The sequence below is a fragment of the Leptinotarsa decemlineata genome, unplaced genomic scaffold (genome assembly GCF_025532065.1).
Source record: "Leptinotarsa decemlineata unplaced genomic scaffold, Ldec_3_MD MMD2_tig00026330_RagTag_RagTag, whole genome shotgun sequence".
NCBI lineage: Eukaryota > Metazoa > Arthropoda > Insecta > Coleoptera > Chrysomelidae > Leptinotarsa > Leptinotarsa decemlineata.
The window spans coordinates 4,795,772-4,815,767 of record NW_027412690.1 but is presented as its reverse complement, the minus strand read 5'-3'; the positions used below and the strand labels follow the sequence as shown (position 1 = coordinate 4,815,767).

Below are 19,996 nucleotides of genomic sequence, written 5' to 3'. Positions count from 1 at the left end.
TAAAATTATAGAACGTTGATAGGGTTCATTATTTAACTCGTAATATTTTTTTGTTGGAGTCAATGAACACCAAAAACTGCTAAATCTATACTAATATAAATCAGATTAACATATAGGCTACAATTTACGAAGGTTTTGTATAATTTTATTCATATTATAACGATAAGTATTAAGTAAGTCGGTAAAATTCTTGCTCCCTGAGAGCTATTTTGGCGTGCGCTGCCTATACCGTTGGATTTACATTCAGATAATGTATCGTGAGATTGTTTATCTTAAATAGTTCTGAATAAAAGTCCTCGATAGCATATATCTACCTCTTATGTGGTAGCTACTATATGCAAAATACTGAACCATGAATACAATTACATTGGATACTTTTTTTACAATGTACATTTTAGAATACCTGTCAAATTCTCATAAAAATTGATACAATTGTCGTTTCAAGCATCTCACATAGGTGAACTTTGTCTGTTGCACTAAATAATTTGGACGAATCGTTTAAAAGTTATCACGATACGATTAACTTGAAGCAATACAGAGAGCCATTACGCGTCGCGTCTATTGTAAGACTACGGTGGACGATGCGCGGAAGTAGAGGGGCAGTCTAAGCAATGAAGCGTCATCGCCGAGAACTAAACCCGGGCAGACGCGTGAGGGCAGACGTTGTTGACGATTATGTTAGTTTTGTGAATTTCTTTATAGGTAACATAAAATAATTCTCGAAGCTATTCATTACTTTCGAAATCCTGACGACTTTACAGGCTCCATTCAGTATCATTCTGTCATGAAGACACTCGAAAGTCCAAGGCCCCCTCTTGACGGGGGAAGTACAACCGTGTAACGAACGATTTGGGATGCAAACTCCTATGGAGGTCTCCATATCGAGTTGATACAGCTCCTCCCGTCCAAACGAGTAGAAGAAGATTGTAACGGCAAGCATATTCTTTGCAGCAACTTAGTTCTTCCCCGACAGTTCCGATTATCAGATCTGTCGGAGTTTGTGCTAAAACTTGTCACGGCAAAAATTCTTTATTGACGTGACTTTTTGTGAGTGGCGTTGTTCCATTTCCTGGTGGAACAATGAATTATCATTATTATTATTATTCCCGAAATAGGAAACTTTTGTCCAATTCAACTGACCTTCTAGGTCTTACCATTTTCGAGATAGCAATAGCGAGATCAGCTAAAAGACAGCCTGTATAATCAACAGTATTCCAAAGATTTCAAGCAATTATAGAAAATGGTTATGCAGTAGATATTTTGAACTAATTTTTAGTAAAGAAATGAAATGAGGTAAAGCTCGAGAACATTTTCAAACAGACAATCAGGCTGAACTCAAGTGGTGTCTCTTATACCAATCTGAAATAATATCCATACCAATCTCACAGCTATCCAATAATTGGATCTCTAATTCTATTACTCGTGTTCAGGAAACCGAATGCCTCGGCTTGGAGGCCAACATACGTTGGGCTGAAGCGTTCATCCTCATGTACTCCGTCACGGACAAGTGTTCATTCGACGAATGTCATCGACTGAAATTCCTCATCAATTACAACAAGAGAAGAAGAAGACTGGGCAGTGGCTGCAGGGACAGCTGTGGAGATGTCCCCGTTGTGTTGGTGGGGAATAAAACCGATCAGATCGAAGACAGGATGATAACCACCGAGGAAGGGCAGAAGAGAAGCAAAGAGATCGGTTGTGTTTGTTTCCATGAGATCTCTGTCAGGGAGAGTATCGAGCAGGTTAGTGGATAATTGATTTTTTTGTATTTTATTTAAAAAAATACTTACCAACTTTATATTAGGATGAGATGTCGAAGGTTACTCAAAAAGGTTTCATTTTGAAAGGGCTTCATCTGATTCAGTTCATACCAATCAATGTTCAAAATTTTCATCATTCACTCCCTAACAAAAATGAAAAATTATGGCCAAAGATATTTTCCGGGTTTGTTGGGCGTAGTTGTAAGATTTTATAGCTTATTTTTTCGTCTTCGGCGGTTTTATTTCATTGATGGTGGGCGTTGATTTATTTCTATAGGTTGGATTGCATGACCTGATAAAAACCAATTGGGTATAGGTAGCTAGATTTTATTGGTATTAATTTCCACCCATATAATCTTGGATAATAATTCCAGCGAGCACTTTGGTATCTTCAAGTGCATCATTCGTGATCCGCTACTGCTGATTTCTCGGTATATCCCAAGCTACAATATCAGAGAATCGAGTTCTTACACTTCTATTCATGGTTCCAATGTAGACCAATCCGAAGCCATAAGGGATCCGGTAAACCCCCGGAATTCTAAAGGCCCTCTGCTGGAGTCCTCAGACTCTCTTGTTGGCCTCAATACTGATTTCATGTTGTGTTTCTTTAGAATTTTTCAGATTCGATCCGTTACATTCTTCAGGGTATAAAAGCTTCTTCCATTGACAGGCCTATTTAGAATTGGCATTCTTGGCATTCTCCGGGCTCGCATTTCTCGCTCGATATCGGACTTGTTATACCCATCTGCTTCAAAAGCATTCTACAAATGAGTTCCTTGGAAAGACTTTCAAATTTACAGATGCGTCGACCCTTACAACTGAAGTTTTTAATTACCCACATTTTTGTCGTACCACTTCGTCGTGTATTTTGACTTCATGTACACTTTATAAGCCAACGTCTCATCGTCAGATCTGTCAATTAGTGTTTTTCCAAGGACAAAACAAAAGCACAACAGGAACATCCTTAAGGCGCTCTGAGAGTGGTGCCTGTGCGAAAGTAGCGAATCACTTGGCATTTGAATCGGTGGAGGTTAAATTAATTTGAAAAACGTCATCAGGAAGTTTATGTCACATGAACGCAGTTCTCCAAATGAAAGAGTACTTGAACAGTGAAGTTCAAGGTGTACTGAGTTGAACCTCAAAACGTTGAGCAGCCACAGTCCGTCGTGTATTGCTGATAAGTACCGCTCTTGGTGAAATCAAATGTGCCAAATCATTTGAACACCTCCCGTGAAAGTATAAAAGAGGGACACACCTCCAATCGTTCTTCGATGTTCCAGACTATCAAGGTTGCAAGTGATTCGTGTGTCCATTCAGGCGGATGGCTCATCTGTGGATGGAATCCAGCAACTTCAGAGCATGCTTAGGGGCGGAGCTCCATACGTGAGAACCATACTCCAAAGAAGAGCTGAGCTTTAAAAACCTTTAAAAGTTTCTGAGGTGTGTACAGTTTTCTGGTTCAGAACAGTGTTCCAAATTTTTGAGAAGCAGCCTTTGCATTTCCAGCGCTAATTCAATTCTTTCAATTTAATTCGGTTTATTGTCCCAAGAACCAATGAATGCTTATAATTAGGGACTATAACTAACTACAAAGTATAATGAAATAACAGAAATAACATACTTAACAATGAACACATATTATATCTAGAAAAAAAATACCAATGAAATGCAGTCAAATAATGAAATTGGTTACAGAAAGTATATGCTGAAAACGTGTAATAGAAATAAAATGCAAACTATGAAATTCCGCTAATTAGATTTTTTTTCGATTAATATTTGAATTTTGTAATGGAATAATACTTCTTTATTTTTTCTAGAATTGAATTATATATAATGATCCCATCATGATATATCGATTTTTTTCCAAAATTTGTTTGTATCTTAATTTGTGATAAAAATTTGGTTTGTCTTGTGGCATAATTGTGAATATGTCCAATTGGATTAAAATTTATATAGAAATGAGATAGTGCAAATGTGAATAAATGAGACTGAAATATATATTTTTTTTTTAATTTCAAAGGTATAAAGTTTCTAATTTTATAAAAAATTCCAATGAGAGGAGATATTTTCTTCCTAATTTTTTCAAAATGTTTATTCCATGACAATTTTTCATCAAGGTATAAACCTAAAAATTTTGTTGTTCTTGTATACTTAATAGAATTTTTATCAAACATAATTGAATTATTCAAAGTACCAATTAGTCTTAGGGAAATATTCATAAAAGAACATTTATTGAAATTAAGCCTCGACTTATGTTTATCAAGCCAAATGAGAATTTCATCCAAATCATTCTTCATATAATTTTTAATTTTTTCGTAACTGTCTGAGAAATATATAATGGTAGTATTATCAGCAAATAGTTTAATTATATCATTCAATTTTAAATTGGCTAGTGAATTAATATAAATAAGGGAAAAAACAGGACCAAGGATGGATCCTTGGGGTACACCACAAGTTATACTTTTAAGAGAGCTTCTTTGATTACCTATATAAACATATTGTTTTCTATCATACAAATAATTCTAAAATCATTCTAGAAGATTTCCTCTGATTCCAATATTGAATAATTTTTTCAACAATATACTATGGTCAACTGAATCAAAAGCTTTACACAAATCGAGGTACAAGAGACAACATTTCTTATTTTTATCAATTTCCATTTGGATTTGCGACACTACATCCATTACCGCTGTCTCTGTGTCGCTAGATCTGCGAAAACCGTATTGACTTTTATATAAAATGTTATTGTTTTCCAGATAGTTCATAAGCCTCATATATATATATGAGGCCAATATTTTTGCGAAAACTGGAAACACAGAAATTGGTCGATAATTATTCAAATCGTTTTTTTTTCCACTTTTATATATTGGCGAAACCTTTGCAATTTTCAATTTTTTTAACTATTCCACTTTAGAAGGATTTGGAAATGATATAAAATAAAATTGGCGATATTTCAGTTTTGACTGCCTTCACAGTTTTTACAGAAATTTCATCAAATCCACATGCTTTGTTAGGATTGAGTCGATCAATAACATCTTCTATTTCAGATATACAAATTGGTTCAAAAAACATAGATGAAACAATTGAAGTGTCATTAGATATTCTTGTTGTATTAGGGTTATTATTTGTTGGTGCATTACCTATTGTAACGAAATGATAAATGCTTCACAGATTTCAAGCGGATCATCAGTATTCATATCGTTCAGTTTTAAACTTTTAATTTTTTCATTCTTATTAGTTGAATTATTCAGTAAAGAATTTATACCTTTTCACATTAATTTTGGGGTTGAATTGCTAAATTGCTTTTGGTAATATTTATATATTTCAACCCCCAATAAACCTAGTGAAGCAGAACGCGGAATTGACTGCCCTGACATTATTATATCCGGTTTGGACACACTTATCTTTTTGGAGGAATCCAATGCTTGGGTTTTTGTGGCATTGAATTGAACCTGGTTATTTTCACCCCATTACCAATTTTGCAATTATTGATCAAAACTTACTTCAATAGGTGCTATGAAAAAAGACGCCTTTTTTATCTAAAAATTGCATATTTTACCGTCATTGGTTTTTAAAATAGAGCACTTTTTTCTAGTAGTGAATCAATAAAGTATCAGTGATGCATTTCATCAGTTCGGACTTTCATTCTCTAGTATGATATAAATTGATTTGAGATCTCTGAAAGAATCTGTGAAAAATTAAAAAGATTAACCGAAAAATAACAATTATATCAAGCAAAAAAACTGAAATTACAATGAAATAAAATACAAGCAACAACCAAAAAATCAAAAAATTGCATTATTAACTAGAGATGAAAATTAAAAAAATTATTAACACGAAATGAAATTTTAAAATTAAAAGAAAACAAACCAAGGTACTTCACGACGTTCCAATTGTTAGTATCCACAATCGTCTCCGGGTGAATTTTCATTTCGTGTTAATAGTTCAATTTTTTGATTTTTTGGTTGTTGCTTGTGATATATTATAGTAGGTTGTTGCCAAATATAATTGTTATTATTTAGCTTATCTTTTAATTTTTTACAGATTGTTTCAGCGATTTCAAATCAATTTATATCATATTAGAGAATGGGAGTCCAAACTAATGAAATGCACCAAGAAAAATTGTCAACGACCTTCAAACAAAGGATCAGTGAATGTCACGATTCACTTAATTGGATGTGTGATGACATTTATCTCGGTTTTCGAAAGATTGAAATACGCTTTCTCGCACATTCGCATCATCTGTTCCATACATCTCTCTGTATACTCTCGAATAATTCTCCATGCTGTATTTATTCCGCCTAAATAACTACAAAAACAAGCAGAGCGTGTAACAGGATATCGAAAGTGGGAGTAGAGGGTATTTTCACATCCACAAAGTTGGATAATTCTCATGTTATGACGCAACTTAGTTTTCAATTCGAAACCTTTTTTTCTTTCCAGATTTTTTCTGGATAAAGTCCTCTTGACAAAATTCATTTTGCTATTCGATTACAAATCCTTTGTTTCTACTTCACTCGTCAGTTTCATTTCATCAACACCTTCGTGAAAATGAATTGTGGAATTGGCCGCGGTGGTAGTGCGCCCGACTCACGTTCGGAAGGCCGTGGGTTCGATTTCCGCCTCGACCAGTTATTTTTCTCGAGATAATTCATCTGGTTGAAGCTGGGATGATATTGCAACCGTGTTAGAAATCACACGTTAAAAGGTAAGACCTCGTCATTCCTTAGCTCGTACAAGTTTCTCAACTTCTGAGAGTTGTCGTTCCTAGAAGGCGACAGCTGATTAACGGAAAAAACATATTTTAAACAGATTTTTAAACAGATTTGAGGCAATTACAAAAACAAAGAAACAATTTCCGACTCCTTCCAGAATATTAGACTCTCCTAAATAAGTATCAACTGGATAAAATGAAAAAAGAAGTTTTGAAAACATGACGAGAGGAAGAAAACTTTACAGGGCTGACGATAAAGGTTATTCTTCTAAACAAAAAGGCTTCAGTTATAATGTATTTTTCAAGTATTATCTACTTATTATTATGGTAACATTATTATTATGGTAAACGAAGAGCGGATGAATACAATGTTTTATGAATATTATTGGAGTAACACCTCGACACGTGTTTCGATCACCAAGTGATCATCTTCAAGAGGAAGATTGAACAGTTTAATCTTTCTCAAATCCTCGTCTTGGATTGCTGTACGTTGACCACTTCGGGTCTCATCTTCGAAGCGTTCATTAACATTATCATTGCCAAATGCCTGGTTAATTTTTCGGGCTGTTTCGGCAGCGCTTTGGTTGAATGTAAATCCGTAGAGAAAAACGACATCGTATAGTAATGTAGCATAGAGCTATAAAAACACATAACAATAAAAACTTTTGAAACAACCAATGAAAAAGTTAATTTGAAGATATTTTTCCAAATTTCTACTGAATGCATTCAGATTTCTAATGTATTTCTCATCGAATGGACCTTGTATTTTTGAAACGAAATGTAAAAATAATTACACTGGTAAGCACTGTAAACAACGCGATGAACCGACTCCGGAACTAGAAAATTCAATCTGGCTTAGAGATTTTGGTTTTCTCGTGGACATTACAGAGAAATTAAACGAACTTAATTTGCAGCTTCAGGGGAGAGACAAAGAACTAGCGGAAATTATTTCTGATATAAAAGCATTTATCAAAAAGCTGGATTTTTGGGAACAAAACCTAATGAACAGCGATGCCAAGCATTTTCCTGTTCTTTGAGAAACAATATCTCAAAATCCATTAGAACCCTATGACAACAAATATCATGTAGAAATAATTTCTACCCTGAAGAATAACTTCAAAAATCTTTTTAAGGATTTCAATGAAATGGCTTTAGTAGCGCAGTTTGTTGTTTCACCCTTTATGGAAAATGATATCCAAAAGTTTGCAACTTGTGTTATGCAGAACTTTGGCGAAGACATCGCTGCAACAGAAATGGAAGTCATTGAGTTTCAAAATGATTTAGCCTTAAAATCGTTAGTCTCAAGTACTGAATGTATCTGGCCTATTGTAAGTAAAGACAAATATTTAGTTCTATGCCGTGTTGCCTTGAAAGTGAAAGCATTATTCAGTTCAACCTATTTGTGTGAATCTTCTTTTTCCAATATGAAGTTTATTAAGAACAAATATCGCAATCGACTTACAGATGAACATTTGGATATAATTGTATTCGAATGGCTGCATCAAATTATACTGCAAACTTGAAAAAATTATCGATGAGTATGAGTGTCAGCCTTCTCATTGAACGTGCTTTATTATTTTTCAATGTTTATGTTCATGATAGTGCGTTACTTTTTTGTTGTTATTATTAACTATTTTTAAATCATACGTGACATGCCTTTGTGGCTGGATAAAAGTTTGTGTTTATTTTTCAAACACCTTCATTTGAAAGGTACGAATGTAGTTATGAACAAGTACGTACTAGTAATATTAGTTATTTTGTTATTAGTTTATTATTATTACCTATGTATTATGTATTACCAGTTAAATAGTAAAATAAATTAATGATAAATTAACTGTGGATTATTTCATTTACGTTGCGTTACGTGGCTTCCGTGTGGGTAGCTCGCTGTTTATTCCAAAATTGACAAAGTAGCTCAACACATTGAAGAGGTTGGCGACCACTGATCTATAGGATACGTCGATGCCATAGATAGCTTCTTCGTAAGGGGAGAACGCTCTCATTTACTCAGGCTTTAAGCACATTTGCGTCCAGTAATGCATTTGAGGTTCAGTCTAGTACCACTGATGAGACTATGACGGGTCGAAACAGCGCTACCTGATGCTGTATCACGAATGCCTTCTGTTTGAGGTCTGATTTTCATTTAATATATCTTGTTGAATTACCATTCCCATACGATGCTATATATGGGTGATTTCCCCGACTTCTAGATTTATCAACTTCGTATTTAGATGTCACGTCGGCTTTTTTACTGTATAGCATATGAGCTAGTGGAATTGAATATTTATTTGACTCCTCAATAGAACCACTCATTTTGCTGTAGTTGAGGAAAATATTTGCCACTTTGTTGTAAATGTTTTTGTGTGTTTCAATGAAAGAACCTTTCTAATAATTTTCCTTTACCTAACCACCTAACGGCCGTATGCAAGATAACATCGCTATAATTAGCTTGTAGTTCTTCAAAAAGGTGTCTGAGTGTTCGACGATTAACTTACCATGCGCGAATAATATTTATAATGCTTACATCTTTCAATTTCTATTCGAAGTTTCATATGCCAAAGTATCTTGATAGGCAACGGTAAATTCCTTTGCTTTTTCATCGAAGCAATCAAACTATTAATTGCACCAACCATTGACGGACAACCATCAATCAGTACACACTGATATCAACTTTTTTACGGATATTCTGTGTTTTCCCACAAATTCTATTAGAACTTCCATCACATCACAACCTCTCGTATGACCCTTCATGGTTATTACTACTGAGATGTCTTCTTTTATGATTATGTCCATCCAGTTGATGGATATTTCATGAATGAATAATTGATGAAAGTCATTTTTGGACTTTCGGTAAATGAATGGTCGCTTAAGTAAGGTAGGTGAACCATTTCCATAAATATTTTTTGAAATGTGTCCGTCTCAATTCTAGATTACGAAGATGAATTTGTTCTCCCGCCTTACTAGAATTTCCAATCTCACTTGAGATTGAACCAACCAAAAATAGAGGATATTCAAATGAGGTACATTGAAAAATGTTTTTAGAAATTTCAATTTTGGTAGATTGAGCAAAGGAGTATCGATATTGAATTCAAGACTCTTTCAGAATGTCGACATTTCCAATTTTCAGAGTTCCAAAAATTGGTAATGAATTTGTATTTAAGGTTAATAAAAATATTCGATTTTTTGATAATTATGTCACTTGATTATGAAATTATTCTGTACTAACATCCGCAGAACAATGAAATCCAAAACAGTATTGCACAATACAAAATTTCTGTAGTGTAAAATACAGCATTTAGAAATATTATGTAACCAATTTTCACCTCGATAATTTAACAAAATAATTATTATGTGTTCCTTCAGAAAAAAAATTCTTGCTTTACGGTTCATTTATTCATTCTATCTAGTAAGTATGTACTTCTGAATTTTGTAACAGCTTCGTTCAAAACGTCTTTCCCTTCATTTATGGAAAACAAATTCCATGCGACTAGGCCGTTGGTTCCAGGATAGTTTTTGATATCTGTTGATTTATTCATAAGACCAAATAGATGTGACATCGTAATATTCAGAAAACAGCACTATCATGAGCGTAGGTAATCTATTTATAAATTGGGATGCCTTAGAATATACATTTCCTGAAGTTTATTGATCAAAACAGAAGTTTGCTAACACTCAAACAATTTTCCGATTTGTTCACTTGCCAAACTTGATTGAGTCACTTTTCCTGTTACTTTGATCTGTTTATATATTTCAGGGTATAGATTCTTATTTTATTACACGAACAAGCACAGCATTTATCCGTCGATGAAATGATACTGCAAAACATTGCAACGAAAACTCTTTGAATAAATTAATAAACAGAGGCGGAATGTTCATGAAGAATGCTTGATTACTAAATAAAAATTGTTAGGCTACGAGTATTGAAAGTTACAGCAAGAATGGCGGACTAAAATGTTTATTACAAGTTGTTTCATAAACTACACCTTTACGATTTGATCTCCACAAACTTTATTTGAGAAATATATAACGACATATTTTGCTCACACAGTAGCTTCTTCAACAGTGATTTGAATACTACATGTAGGTTCTTACGCTAATATTCATATAGCACAGGTAACTACAATTGACTTTCTTATTAGTCAACGGGCTATGCTTGAAAACAGGCAGTGAACAAATCTAAAGAAATTAACTTTGAATGTTCAAGACCATCACGGATATACCTACACAGTAGGTTGAATGGACTGACGCCTATTAGAAAACATCTACTCCACTGGCTAATACCACGAACGGCATTGGATTATATCCGACAGGCGTCAGTGCAGGAATCTTCACGGACATCAGTGCCTGTCGGATATAATCCAACGCCGTTCGTGGTATTAGCCAGTGGAGTAGTTGTTTTCTGATAGGCGTCAGTCCATTCAACCTACTGTGTAGGTATATTAGATTTTTTTACTGCCTGTCTTCAAGCATAGCCACTGACTAATTAGAAAATTTTTCTTCCTTATTCAGAGAAATCGGGCAAATTTCGGATACGCAGTTGGTTACTACCTCGTCCACTAGATGGTGTGACATTTTTGATGTTCGCTCCAACTTAAGACGAGGAATGTAATACTCTAAAAGAATTTTAATTTTCAATTATGGAATAGCATTGACTTTAGGTCGATGATGGTCACTATCTTGCACTGACGAGTGGCTAAGGAGCCCGAAACCGTTCTGCAAGTGTGCCAAAATTTAAGGTCGACTCTTTCAGTTGTATTGCCAATTGCATATGCAGGAAATTTCCTGTGGAGATTTCTGCACTAACGCCTATCGGATATAATCTAAGGCCGTCCGTGGTATTAGCCAGTGGAGTAGTTGTTTTCTGATAGGCATCAGTCCATTCAACCTACTGTAGGTATATCCGAGACGGGCTTGAACATTTAAAGTTCTTTTCTTTATAACTACAATTGAGACTACCTCCATCAAATTACCTAAACCTGAGGTAACTCTTCAATAATGATTACCTGTAGCATATTACCTCACTTCTACGTCCTATTGTGATGTCGTAAATGAACCCATTTTTAAATATTCCAACTAGAGAGTCAGCGGCGGGGAAAAAAGGCGAGTTCATAAAATAAAGTTTCCATAAATTGATGGATGTAGCCGTTACTACGTGGTAGGAGATCATAATGAAAAGAGAAATGAAAATTTATATGTTTTTACCACTTTTAATTGTAACTAACGTTTATTGTATTAGTTTGAGAATGTCCATATAGGACGAAACTGCAGTAACGTTAGTTACAATTAAAAGTTGTGAAAAACATAGAAATTTTCATTTCACTTTTCATAATAAAGTTACCTTTTCATCCCTGTTAATGTTTCTTCGTACCACTATATTTTCGAAGGCTAAAATTTTGTATGAAGGTTGTAGATGTGCAATGAGAAAGGATTTTCACATAATCCAACTGGGGACCCCTCCCTGGTGATGAAAGGGGCGCATTTACATATGAAAATTACATTTTCATTACTTTTTCTCCGTACCGCTATATTTTCGGAGGCTGAAATTCAGTATGTAGATTCGTTTCATTTTGTAGATGTACAATGAGAAAGGATTTTTGGAAATTCCAACTGGGGCGCCAACCGCGGCGGAAAAGGAGCCTTCATAAAATAAAGTTACCTCTTCATCACTGTTACTGTTTCTCCATACTGCTATATTTTCAGGAGCTGAAATTTCGTATGTAGCTCCGTTTTATGTTGTTGATGTTCAATAAGATAGTATTTTCAAATAATCCAACTGGGAAGTCCTCCCTGGTGATGAAATAGATGCATTTACATATGAAAATGACCTTTTCATCGATTTTTTCTCCGTACCGCTATATTTTCGGAAGCTGAAATTCAGTATATAGGTTCGTTTCATTTTGTAGATGTACAATGAGAAAGGATTTTTGAAAATTCCAACTGGGGCACCAACCGCGGGGGTAAAGGAGCCTTCATAAATAAAATTACCTCTTCATCACTGTTACTGTTTCTCCATACTGTTATATTTCTATATTTTCGGGGGCTGAAACTCTGTATGTAGTTTCGTTTTTCGTTGTTGATGTTCAATAAGACAGTATTTTCAAATATTCTAACTGGAAAGCCTTCCCTGGTGATGGAAGGAGCGCATTTACATATGAAAATTACCCTTTCATCACTGGTCTTCCATACCGCTGTATTTTCGGGGGCTGAAATTTTGTATGTAGATTCGTTTTATATTGTAGATGTACAATAAGAAAGGATTTTTGAATAATCTAACTAGGGCGACAGCTTCGGGGGAAAAAGTTGTATTCATAAAATGAAGATTATCTCTTCATCACTGTTCTTTCATGTCCTTAGTATTGTATATACATGCTGAAATACCCTTCAAGACAATTTTTCAAAATAATTCAAAAACATTTTCGAAATCTTATGGGGATGAAAAAGATGTTTTTTTCATTTTAGCAAGAGAGCCCTACTTCAACACTGACTGAGAAACTTATACAGATTTTATTTTAAATTCGTATAGAGTTGTTAGTAATGAAAAGTCTGAAATAATTTGACATGGTTCTACGACTAAATTCCAGAATCTCTTTGATAATGAAGAAACAATTTCAATCTTGGATTTCCATTCGATAGTTTCATAGAAACCTATCAAATATGTAAGATTATTCCTACCGTATCATGTCAACTCCAGTTTTGCCTGAAATTAACTTTTTTGCATTTCCTGTTGAAAGTTCAGATGCTCCATAACATCCTCTGGATCTGAAGTATCTCATTTCCTGTTGCGTTTCGTTGCAGAAAAGATTTCAGCCTGGCATTTAATAAAACAACAATTTGGAGAAAAATTCCAAAGCGATTTCATATATAAATTCTTTCCCGCGTTTCCCCAGTTCCTTTTTAACCAAACATCCAGAAATAAAATGCGTAAAATTTCCACTCGACGGAATTGCTTCAGTGATTGGAAGGATTGAAAGGAAAGGTGTTTCAATGAATTTTTCCTTTTGAAGTTTAGTGGTTCACAGCCCTCTGAAGAGATTTGACGAAAGGTTTTTATTTTCATCAATTGAAAAAGATTGAAATTCTGGGAACGAGGAAATTGCTATAGAATATATTATTTTCTTTACTTGCTTTGTTGAAAAAAAATGAGTTTTCCAGTTATCACTTCAATATTCCCCAATAAAGTTAATAAACCTTTTTGAAACCAGCTAATTGCCATTCACTCATCATTGGTGATTGAAAAACTAAATGGAACAGACCAATACTTGATGAAAATCCATATCAAAATTCAATAATACTGTGGGATTTTCACTATAAAAGGTTAACAGAACCACTACACGTGTTTCGTTAAACAATAGCTTCCTTGTAATGCACTGTTTGGAACCTTTGATGTAGTAATGAATATTACTTTAAGAGCAAGATTGAACTCATATAAACAAATGTATTGTTTATAAGATATTTGAAATTATTTTTGGAATATCAGTGATGATTATTATGATTTTTAAAAACAAATTCGTTCCTTAAAAAATTTTCATTGCTTAAAAATGCATTTGTTGATTAACATTTTTTTTGCTATTGCTATTTGCTTTTTATTCTGGAAAAAACTTTTTTTTCTAATTTATATTTTCTTCATTTATTTAATGAACAATTAGTTTCAAACAAATAATTTTCACGATATATTTTTGAATACTATCAAGAAAACAAAAACAACCATGTGTCACTTTTTGTGTAGAGAAAAAAAAATCAAAAAAATTTGTAAAAATGTTTTTAAAATTTTGGCAGCTATCTATACTCCATCCATGGAAAACGTTATCCACCTGAAGGACGTGGTTTTGAAAATATAGGGGGTAGTACATTACCGGGACATTCTGGAATGCTTGAAAATAGTCTGGAATGTTCGGGGAGATCCTGGAACATCCCAGATTATTGTGAAACGATCTAGGAAGTTGAAAAGCATGGGAGTCATCTATCCTCCATAAAAAAAATTGTAGAACAGTTCAGAATGTTCGCAAATAGTCTGGATCGTTCTAAAATACCTAGAAACATCTCAGGTCATAATGAAATGATTCAGAACAGTCTTGAATGCTCCAGGATGACTTGGAACATTGTGGATCATCTGAGGCATGTTTTGTATAGGTACATGGACCTCTTTTAATTCAAATTTTCAACTATCACAAAATTTTATATCATCTCTCTATGACCGAAGCCGCGTACCATAACCAGTAATAATAACCCTTCATATGATTCAATCAAACAAAAGCAAGTGTCAAGTATGTATCAATTTCCATTCTGAAACAAAACCAATGCAATGGCGACCTTTCTTCATCACGCCTACCTTATCGGTTTGTCAGGTCGCTAGAATTTATTTTTTCTCGTGATAGTTTTAATCACACGAGACTCTTGAGGTATTAATTTGAATTGTAACATGAATAAATCATACATGTTATAGTAGTTTGTGAGTTTATCTTATTCAGACATACAGACATAGACATAGATTCATAATAATTCTTATTTTTCAGGTGTGGAATGTTTTTCGTGATGTCTGCAGGTTCTGGCGCGTTCACAGCAAAAACCCCACCAAGCTTCGCAGAAGTGGTAGTGAAAGAGAGCCGATATCTCCGGACACCGTTAGGTTACTATGCTCCGCAGCTGTCTCCCCAAGTAGTTTAATTCCATATAGTTGTAGGCCTGCATGTACTTTAGGTAATTTGAAATCTGAATGGTATTTGAATAGAACTGGTCGATACTTGATGAAAATCTATATTGAAATTAATTGATACAGTTTATTGTATGATTTTCACTATAAAGGGTTTTATAAAAACCGCGTCATGTGTTTCGCTATATTATAGCTTCCTCAAGCGTAAACAGTTTACCGCGACATGTGTTTAGGTACGCTTAAGGAAGCTATTCTATAGCGAAACACGTGCCACGGTTTTTAATAAACTGTTTATAGTGAAAATCATACAATGAACTGTATTAATCAGTTCCAACGGAATGGTCAAAGTTACACAAAAAAATGTAAGATTTTTTATGCTGAAAATACTCAGTATCGGGATTAATTATATTACTAAAAAAGCAACAGCGGGCGTACCACAAGAGAGCATCCCGAGACTCTGGTTGCTTTTGATTCTCATGTTTGGTTGGGTGTCCTACCTTACAAGTTCTCAATTACACATCTAGGCAGACAATTTGCGATAATATTCTACCTGTCATATATAGGTCATATAACCTGTCACATATAGGTGAACAATTCATTTACTATTCTGAAATGAAATCATATAACGAACTACCAAATGAAATTGACAAAAATGCAAACAAACATTTCAAATGAATTTGAAAAAACATATGTCACTTTCGTTATTTTTCCAAATTACTAATTGTTATTCAATCAATTAAAATAACTACAGAATAGAACTATAATCATCCGACAAACACGTGAATAAAATTCAAAAGTAAACTGTCTGAGCAAATGTAATTCAGAATAGTTAATAGGTTCTTCGGGCGGTAGCCAGGCGTTTCGACGTGGGTGCTTTGTTCACTCACTCGAATTGACTGCCGTGTTGGTCGGTGGTTCAAGCCCTAGTTTCGACTTCTGAGGGTTGTCGTTGTCGTTCGTAGGGGTGCGACAGCTGGTTAACGGAAATACAGATTTTAAACAGACAGACAGATTTTCTTCCATATTGTTCAGTGTACTACAATTTAATACTGCATTACAATAGAATGAGATTACAACGAATTCAAAATTTTACAGAGTGGACCAAATTGGACACATATCGCATATCGATACCTATCTATCATTGTTTCTCAGTTGCAGCATGTATTTCGAAAATGTGCATTTTTGAAAAATTGCCGTAACTTTTTTCCTGTCAAAAATGTATCTTTTCTATGAAAATATTTTCAAAGCACTTTTCACGTAGAAGTGTTTTAAATGAGATATCAATATTAATTGATGTACAACTATTTTCTTTCAAATAGACACCCTGTATATTCCTATATATTTCAATAGAGTTTTCCAAAATTGTAGCACACTTGATTTTTTGCTAGTCATTTTAGAAATACAGAGCTTCTAGGATTTTTCATGTAGACTTTCAATCCCACACTTTGATCAAGTAGGCTTTGGACGTCGCGCCGATAAAACAGAAAGAAATTGTTCAGAGTAGCTATCAAATGTTGAGAAAGCTTCTCACAGCAGTAATTGAAACGCATAGTTTTAATAAAACCGGTAATGTATACTATATTTACTATTAATAAATGAAACTTCAACAATGATAATTTTAATAATGATAAAGAACAAACAATAAAATATATTTGTTCAGAGAAGGTGTTCGATATGTCTACCAGCTTCTCCAACACACATTCGACACCTTTTCTGAACGTTTTTTGCCCAATTAATTAGTTCAATAGGAGTGAGATAAGCAAAACTCTGCATCACTGCCGCTTCCAATTCGTATCTAGAATTGCTCGGAAATTTTAAAATAAGATCTTTCAAGCTTCCTTAGAGGTAAAAGTCCATAGGCGTTAGGTCCGGTGACCTGGCCTACCAACGGTTGGGTTCTTAATTTGCTATCCAATTATTACCAAAACTTGCAGCCAAAAAACTGGTGACAATTGCACTGTTGTGAGGCGAAGCCCCGAATTGTTGAAAACATATTTTTCTTAGCTCCATCAGTGGCAATTCCTCATATAGGTGTTCAATCCTTTTGGCAAAGCCCAAAGCGATGCCAATGGCAGGTTCTGGTTCGATGAAGCTGCTTGCAGCACTCTCTTTTTCAAAGGAGGCAGCAGCCTTATTGCCTTCCAGGCAAGTATGTCCAAGAATCTAGACCAGAGACAATCTGTTACATCTTCCTATCAAGGAGAGTCGTTTTTGGCGATTTGCTACCAATTTAGACATTGCTCGGTAGGAGCCAAGAGCTTCCAACGCCGCTTGACTGTCCGAGAATATTTATATTGACTTGTGTACGTGTACTGAAAACACTCGCACCGGAACCGGAAGGTGTTTTAATCCATCTGTGAACCAACAACTTTCTGCTCTCAATATTTACTTCTCCCAGAGTATCCAATCCTCTCTACTCGGGAACAGTACTGTGTAAGACAGTTCGTACTTGATAGTTGGAGACATAAAGTCAGAGGTCATTTCCAGAATGCTGAGACTTCCAGTGTCAACCAACAGTCTGTTGCACTCTGCATTAAATTGATTTGTACAATGGGCTTGTTTCATACTATGGAAAATGATAATAGTTTGTTTTCAGACTGATCGAGTTAGGGGTATATCATACTTATCAAGCCTAATCGGTCCCAAAATCTCTTTATATTTGCAGGAAAAATAATTCGAAAAGCAAGAATTTAAATTGGCCGCGTGTCTGTTGACCAATAAAATTGATCGTGTCTAGACCAGAGTTGCCAAGTGTATTGATTTTTAATATCCAATCACAGATCTGATGATCCAATTCGACGGACGCCATTTTTGTTATTATTGTTGTCAACTCGGTGTGAATACAACTGTTACAATTATATAATTATAGAATGTTTTTTTGGAAAAGGTAGGTCTCGGCGGGTACCTATTTTGCTGCATATTCCCTGTCATCAGTTTACATTCCGGAAAATATTTTTTCAGGTTACTTTTGGATTGATATGTTCTGGAGTAATTCTACATTTCACTGTACATATTTTTGATTCTCTTTTCAGTCGTCATACTGCTCCTTGGCCGAGATAAAATAAAAATTAAATCAAAACTGTCCATCCTTCGATAAAAGACAAAGTCTGAAATGAATGTCACATGAATAACAGGGACCTACTAAATATACTACCTACCGTTTCAATTTTTTCATTTTTCATTTCGGTACCAAAGTATTGCAAATTTTTCAAGTAAAATTCATCCATCATTTCAAAATCGACTCTTGGTAAGTTTTTGGGAGTCAGCTTTAACAAAACTAGGCTCAACATTCATTTTGAAATTATTTTAACAAAAATAGGAAGTTTGTGGAAATCATTGACATTGGAAAGATCACACTGTCGCATACACTACAGAGGGCGCTGGCTGATTGGATGACAATATGGCTAATATACCAGTAACGTTGAATTTCTTATTTTTTGGTGGGTAGCATAAATGCATAATTGATTTATTTTATTAGGGTTCATGAGCATTCTAAAACCATTTGAAAATATAGCTCGTTTCATTCTATTTAGAATTATATTTAGATATAACTTGTACTATATCAGTTATCAAGGCAAATATTATTGTCCATTTTTATGCTCAATTCGTGGATTCGAGTGATCTTATTGTCTTGATCTTGTTGTATCTTATTGAATATTTATTTGGTTGCTGGCTTTATTCTTGAAAAAAATGAATGAATAATTACAGAAAATTTTAATTGATCGTTCATTTTCTCAGGAAAATGAAGTACCCATGTCACAATTTATTGGTTTATTCGGCATTGAAAATGTATGTCATATCGGATCCATTCTGCTTGTTTTTGCAACATTGAGTTTCAACTTTTTCTTAGCTGACAGCTCGCGTAAAAACAATTCGTTTTTTCATCGAGTTTAGTTTGTGTATGTTTTAAAAGTGTTTTAGAAATATATTTGAATATTAATATGGTGCATTCTTGTGTTAATTTTAATTATGCGGAAAGGCACAAGAAAACAGAAAGCGCATTGGTTTATAAGTGAGTTATTTCATATGAGTTTAGGTTCTCAAAGAATAAAATGATGAGAAAAAAAATGGGTGAAAGTATTGAAAAGAGAGAACTACAATAATTCTACTCTTCCAAGACTTTATAGAAATCATTCAAAAAGTTACTATAAATGAAAGAGGAACGAAAATATTGAATTTGATGACAGGAGTTTTTTATTTCAACGCCAAGTATTCTCCACAGAAAGTATTATATGGAGTTAATCCTGTTACTGAAAGTATGAAACAAAATTAATTAAATTTTATCATTTGATTAATGGTATTATTACCTCAGAAGCTTTTGTTGGATCAGTTCGAGTATAATCAATTCTATCTATACTTGACCTCATTCAACCTACCTCTCAAGTTTTGGAAGATTCAACAGATTACCCAAGCGAGCCTATAACGTTTGAATTTAGTAGATATATTAGAAAGAGGTATGCATGTAGGAATCGTTTTTTTTTATAATGAATTGCAGTTGTATAGAATAAATTGAATATTTGAAATGATTCTTCAATCCAGGTTGCTATATTTTTTGATTCTCATAACTGTAAATTATTAAATAATGCATAAAATCATAGTTTAGGTAAATATTTTGTGATCTATCGACTTTGTGTACTGATTTTAGATATAGAACTTATTTTTCGTGTACATTTTATTCATTAATTGAAACGGTAACGGGTTCATATATACTTCCATAATTAAATTGATGATTATAGGCTTCGTAGATTTTACGATTTGGCAATGTTGATTATTTCTATTGTTCCTATTGGTCAATCGAACAAGAAGCGGGAATAGGGGCCTGACGTCACCACCCTACCACATTCGATTTTTAATAATTAATTACGGGAAAAC

General features: G+C 34.1%; 1 protein-coding gene across 2 annotated transcripts in view; it reads left to right on the top strand.

The window, feature by feature from the left end:
* LOC111507026 (ras-related and estrogen-regulated growth inhibitor) overlaps positions 1-19,996 on the top strand; it is a 155,448-nt gene that overhangs the window by 129,430 nt on the left and 6,022 nt on the right. For both annotated transcript variants that reach the window (XM_074182963.1, XM_074182965.1), the window contains exons 4-5: positions 1,431-1,742; positions 14,988-15,171. In XM_074182963.1, the coding sequence (XP_074039064.1) occupies positions 1,431-1,742; positions 14,988-15,171 (496 nt within the window). The remainder of the gene's footprint in view (positions 1-1,430; positions 1,743-14,987; positions 15,172-19,996) is intronic.